Genomic DNA, 6312 nt, shown 5'->3' on the forward strand with positions numbered 1-6312 from the left:
TTAGTGTATTTGTTTAATCATATATAACTAACTCGTGTTCAATAATTGTTATTGCAGCTTGTGCAGGAGTGACGGAAGCATCAAAATCGATGGGGAGATGAATAATTATTTTTTCTCTTGTAAAAGTGTATCGATATGTATGAATAAAGTGATGTTTCACTATTTTAAATGAAATTATTGAACCTTTATCAAGTCTTTTTTTTCTCATATATTGCGTTTATCAAATAATTGAAGACATTCTGCTTCGATATTGTCTATAGTTTCATGCCGAAAATGAATTCTTAGCTAAATTATATCGTTAACAATGTTGGTGGCAAATTTTTTAATTAGTAGCTATGTAATTTTTGAATTCGTAGCTAAACATACGTATTATTGCCACGCAAATGAGTACATGGACACGTATTTTTATTTCTCTAGTAAATGAAGAAAACCTTTTGCTACAATTTTATCCCTTGTGACAAAAAGTATGGCCTTTTAGCTATGAGCTATTGAATTTGTAGCTAGACATATTATATTGCCACGTATCAAGAGCAAGACTATAAATTTTAACTTTCCGTAGCAAATGAAGATTCTTTTTAGCTATAATGTTATTTATTTCATGGCAAAAGGAATTGATTGTTAGCTACAATATGAAAATATTTGTGGCAAATACTTTAATTCATAGCTATGAATTTTTTAATTCGTAACTAAATATGAGTACTATTGCCACGAAACTAAGCTATTGAAATAGCCATAAAATTTGAGTTTGCATGGCAAACAAATTAAATCTTTTGCTACAACATAACATCTTGTGGCTACAATATGAAGATAGCAACAAATTTTATTAATCGTGGCAAAAGAATAAAATCACTTGCCACAAGTATATTTTTCGTAGCAATAATGTTCTACCATCGCAGCTACAACACAAAAAAAGTCGTAGCAATAAGTATAAGTCTTTAGCCATGGACCATGTAAAGTTTGTAGCTAACTTTTAGCTACGCTACATTTTGTTACAGAAAAAAGAATTGTGGCTAAAGTGTCTAGCAACGAAAATTTTCATTTTTAGCTACAACGTATTTTGTAGCAATATATGTCTTGTGTTGTAGTGAGTTTTAATCAAGTAAAAAAAAGTTTATAAGAACTAAAACCTTTTATTTTAGGTAAATCTCATAGTTATTTTTCAATAAATGAGTTTGGATTCATGAATTTCTTTTAAGAAATGGACTAAGAGCCTGTTTGGATGGGCTTATGCTTATAAGCTGCAAACAACTTATTTTTTTTAGCTTATAAGCTGCTTTAGATAAGCTAAGTCAAATGAGTCCAATTATATTTTGAGCTTATTTTAAGCACAAAATGACTTTAAGCTGGCCAGTCAAACACTCAACAAAGCTGAAAATAGCTTATAAGCAACTTATAAGCCAATCAAAACGGGCTCTAACATGTGTAAAGTATATTAGCCGAATCGAGATACAAAAAATTAATGAAAACATAAACAAAGTATTTTATATATGTATATATATATATATATATATATATATATATATATAAGTTGTGTATATTGTTTTATCAGTTTGGCTCGATTTATTTTTAATAAAATCAAACAAAATATTATCAGGGTTTTAAGAACTTAAAATAAAAATAAATTAACTCCAAATAATTATCTATTTATTTAATTGATTTGCGATATGAATTTAAGTTTAACCAAAGAACACCCCTATTGCTGACTCGTGAAGGTTTGGTAGACCCTTATAATTTTTTTCTTTTTGGGTCAAGCACCCTTATAAATTAACAGGTTTTCAATTTATTTCTAATTAGAAAGGAAATAAAGAATTGAAGGGGAAAATTCAATTTTCTTTTCACAAAGGACAAAAAAGCAACAGAAAAGATATAGTATCTAGGAAAGGAGAATAGAAAGAGAAAGAGAGGGAGAAGTTTATAAAAAAAAAAAAAAAAAAAAAGGTTACAGAACAGAATAGGGGCGTGAACAGAGAGAGATGCTGGAGGATGGGGTTAACACCTACCCTTTGCACTATTTTTTGTGCCAAATGCAATTTAATGCAAAAAATAGTATTTTAGAGTTCCAACTTTACACTATTCATTGCATCATTACTATTCATTAATAATTTTTTTTATTATATAACACTTTTAATTTAACATGTTATAAATTTTAATTTTTACATTTAGATTCCTAATATACCTCTTCATCGACACCATTACTATTCATTAGTATTTTATTTTTATTTTTTATTATATAACACTTTTGATTTAACATATTATAAATTTTAATTTAAAATTTTAGATTCCTAATATACCTAATTATTTTTTATGTAATATCTTATAATATAAATTTTACATCTTAATTTTGGAGTGTAAGTTTTATAAATTAATTTTTGTATATATTATTTTATATAAAATTGTAAGTTAATTTTATTATAAGTTATAATTGTATTAAAAAATATAAACATCACAAAAATGAAAAGTGCAAGTATAAAATATAATATGTTGTTAATAAATAACACAATGTTCAATAACATAATAATTTCGAATATATAACACAATTATAAAACAATGTTCAATAACAACACAATGATCAATAACATAACAATGTTCAATACATTCAAAATTGAAAATACATTAAACAACATAATAATTTAGAAAATTATAACCATAATTTAGTACTCTGGTAGGTCGTTTCCAGATCCACCAATATCATTAAAATATTGAGTGTATGGGCAGAGGATTGTTGTGGTTGTGGCTGTTGAAATTGTTGACTTCTTTTATCCATTATTCATTTTTGTTCTTGTTGAATAAATTCACGAATATTTGGATCACCAATAGAATCTAAATTCGACAATAAAATTTTATTTTCTTCTTTAAATTCTTTTAGTTTCAAAGCTCTATCTTTGATCTCCAAATCTCGCTGCCTGTCTGCACCTGACTTTGCTAACAACTCAACAAGCTAATTATTTTCTGATTGGACCATTTGCATAGCAGATGAAAAACCTTCTTCGACTTTTCTCTTTAATTTTGCTTTCTTCACCCTAATAGGTCGTTGTGATAATGTGGAATCACCTGAAACATCCTCATTCAAATTTAGTGAAAATGATGATAAGTTAGGAGAGATGATACTAGAGGTTAATCAGGAGTAGGAGTCTCAGACTCCGATGATATATAAGAAGAGCCTTGCTTTCGAACTTTTTTACTTCCAGCATCGACATCTTTAAACTTCTCAAAATACTTCATCATATCCCACACATGATCAAATTTAAAACATTTTTTGTAGTTCGGATCTTGCATAAGTAAACATTTTGCTTGATTAATCTGCAATATTATTTTTTAAAAAAATTTGAAGGGAAACTGTAAGTAAATATATACAAATAAAGTATAAAAATTTACAAAATAAATACTCACAATATCTTTATTTGAAGCACCACTAGGATGCAAATTTTCAACTTGACGTACACAATCATTTAATTTTCTTATAGCCTTCTCAATAACTTTAATTCGACATTCCAACGATCTTTTGTTGCGATACTCCCAACACTCATCCTTTGCACTATTGTACCCATCTTCCACTCGACCCCAAAAATTATCTCTATATTGATTTATACCCGTTATTGAATCTTGAGATACATCTAAATAAACTTGGCATAATATCATATCTTCATTGGTAGAGTATCCTGTAGATCGGGTAGACATTTTTTGCAAGTGAATAGAGGAAAAGTGGATTATATGGTTAAAGAAAAACTAAAACCAATCTCGTATGAATGGGTATTTTGGAACTTGAATATATATAGATAAAAGTAGAGCCAAAATAGGATAGATTTTATCTTGATCTCAACCGTTGAATGGATTTCATCCTAATCTCAACCGCCGGATGGATTTTATCCTTATCTCAACAGGATAATAATAGGATAGATTTCATCTTGATCTCAAACGTTGAATGGATTTTATCCTAATCTCAACCGTCGGATGGATTTCATCCTTATCTCAACCAGATAATAATAGGATAGATTTCATCTTGATCTCAACCGTTGAATGGATTTCATCCTAATCTCAACCGTCGGATGGATTTCATCCTTATCTCAACCGGATAATAATATGATAGATTTCATCTTGATCTCAACCGTTGAATGGATTTCATCCTAATCTCAATCATCGGATGGATTTCATCCTTATCTCAATCGGATAATAATAGGATTTCATCCTAATCTATAAAAATGAACATCATTTAGGTAAATAACTCAGGATTTCCAATTCATTTCAAAATCAAATCAAACATTCTTATTTGTCTTCTAAAAATGAATTTCTATACTGGAGGTTCTTCTAATAATAATGATGAAAATTCCTCTTCATCATCAGCATCATTAGATTATTGCAGAAGAGCAGCAAGTAATCTTGCAAAATATTCGCATGAACAACTATATGTTGCAATATTTGCAAGAATATCAAAATAATGAAGTTTTCAGAGTTGGCTCTGTTCTAGGTCATTTAGTAATCAATCGAGATCGTGAAGCAGTTGATAATAATTTATTTCTCGACTATTTTTCAGATAATCCACATTATAATGATGGTATGTTTCGTCGTCGATATCGGATGTCCCGAAATTTGTTTCTTCGTATTGTTGATGCAATTAAAGCTCATGATATGTACTTCGAATAACGTACAAAAAATCTGCTGTACAAAAAATCACAGCTGTGTTTAGAATGTTGGCATACGGCTTGCCAACGGATGCCACTGATGAATATGTGAAAATTGAAGAGTCAACTGCAATTGAAAGCATGAAGAGATTTTCTCCAGCTATCGTAGAGGTTTTTGGCCAGCAGTATCTGAGATCACCAATATCTAACGATGTTGCAAGGCTTCTTCACATCGGTGAGCAACGTGGTTTTCCAGGAATGCTAGGTAGTCTAGATTGCATGCATTGGAGATGGAAAAATTGTCCGACAGCATGGGCTGGACAATATGCAGGTCGTAGTGGATCCCCAACAATAATTCTTGAAGCTGTAGCTTGGATATGGTATGCATATTTTGGTATGCCCGACACCAATAATGACATTAATGTTTTAGAATCGTCACATCTGTTTTCCAATCTTGCTAAAGGTATTGCTCCTCCCGCCCATTATGTTATTCAAGGAAACAAATATGATGTGGGTTATTATTTAGCTGATAGTATATATTCAAAATGGTCTACAATTGTGCAAACCATTCATGAGCCACAATCTCAAAAGAAGAAATATTTCGCGACGCAACAAGAATCATGTCGAAAAGATGTTGAACGTGCATCCGGAGTTTTGCAATCTCGTTTTGCAATTATTGCAGGGCCGTCGCGTTTTTGGAGAAAAGAAGTGCTACATGATATATTAACATCATGTATTATACTGCACAACATGATAATCGAGGATGAGCGTGATCTTAATGCACTAATTTAAGATGCTTGGAAAGGTCCAACTCCAACATTAGAAATGGTAGTAGATGAAAATTATCGATTTGAACAATTTTTAGCTCGACACAAAAAAATTAAGAATAAAGATGCTCATTTTGCACTTCGTAATACATTAGTAGAGCATTTATGGGAGCAACGTACTAATCATGAAAGTTGAATATTTATGTAGAAATTAAAATAAATTCTACTTTAATGTAATAGTATTTATTTAATTATATTTTATCAATGATTTCACTTTTATTTGAATTATCCATTAATATGTATAACGTATAATATTTGCTTACAATTTATATTATTTAAAATTTTATGGTATAAAATAATTTTATATTAAATGATTATATAACAAAGGATTATGAATTACATGGGATGAATATGTAAAAAAGAAAAAGAAAAAGGATTTTTTTTATGAAATTAAAAATAAAATTTAAGTAAAAGAAAATAATATAATATAAAAGAGAGAGAAGAATATAAAAAGGAATATTTTTTTTTTGTGCAAAAAATGATGTAATGGGTTAGAGTTAATTTGCATCATGTTAGTGTCTGCATCATTTTGGTGCATAAAATGGTGCAATGGGTTGGAGATGCCGTCAAAGTGTTATAAAAAAGTTTCATAGTTAGTATTATTATGACATGACACTTGAAAAAAATGTGACTGCTAGAACCTTCACTTTGATAATTACAACTATCAGAAATGTAACGAAGATAAGGGCAAGTAACAGTGAGATAAAAAAAAATCAGCTTTCCTCGATATTGATATTAGTTAGTACTAAAGGAAAAGTTTTATTCTGAGTGAGGCACAATTATTATTAGTTGTGTGAGAGGGATTGTTTAATTGATTTTATAATGCGGGATCCATCACATCATCTCACCCCACCTGCTCCCGTTCT

General features: G+C 29.6%; 2 protein-coding genes across 3 annotated transcripts; one reads left to right on the top strand and one right to left on the bottom strand.

Annotated features, from left to right (window-relative positions):
• Positions 1-2566: 2566 nt before the first annotated feature.
• Positions 2567-3738, bottom strand: LOC132634158 (uncharacterized). Of its 2 annotated transcripts, none has more exons than XR_009580061.1 (2): positions 3391-3738; positions 2567-3051 (listed from the first exon to the last, which is right to left on the bottom strand). XR_009580061.1 is itself a non-coding variant. In XM_060350452.1 (2 exons), exons 1-2 carry the CDS (start codon positions 3676-3678, stop codon positions 3115-3117), a joined length of 474 nt encoding a protein of 157 aa, XP_060206435.1. In that variant the 5' UTR covers positions 3679-3738; the 3' UTR covers positions 2567-3114. The 2 variants fall into 2 exon arrangements, 1 of the variants encoding a protein (XP_060206435.1); XM_060350452.1 differs by having other exon boundaries at positions 2567-3300.
• A 195-nt stretch (positions 3739-3933) lies between these two features.
• LOC132634159 (uncharacterized) lies at positions 3934-5640 on the top strand. The gene has a single exon (XM_060350453.1). It carries the CDS (start codon positions 4686-4688, stop codon positions 5409-5411), a length of 726 nt encoding a protein of 241 aa, XP_060206436.1. The 5' UTR covers positions 3934-4685; the 3' UTR covers positions 5412-5640.
• The last annotated feature ends 672 nt before the right edge of the window (positions 5641-6312 follow it).

The sequence above is a fragment of the Lycium barbarum genome, chromosome 3 (assembly GCF_019175385.1).
Source record: "Lycium barbarum isolate Lr01 chromosome 3, ASM1917538v2, whole genome shotgun sequence".
Classification (NCBI taxonomy): Eukaryota; Viridiplantae; Streptophyta; class Magnoliopsida; order Solanales; family Solanaceae; genus Lycium; species Lycium barbarum.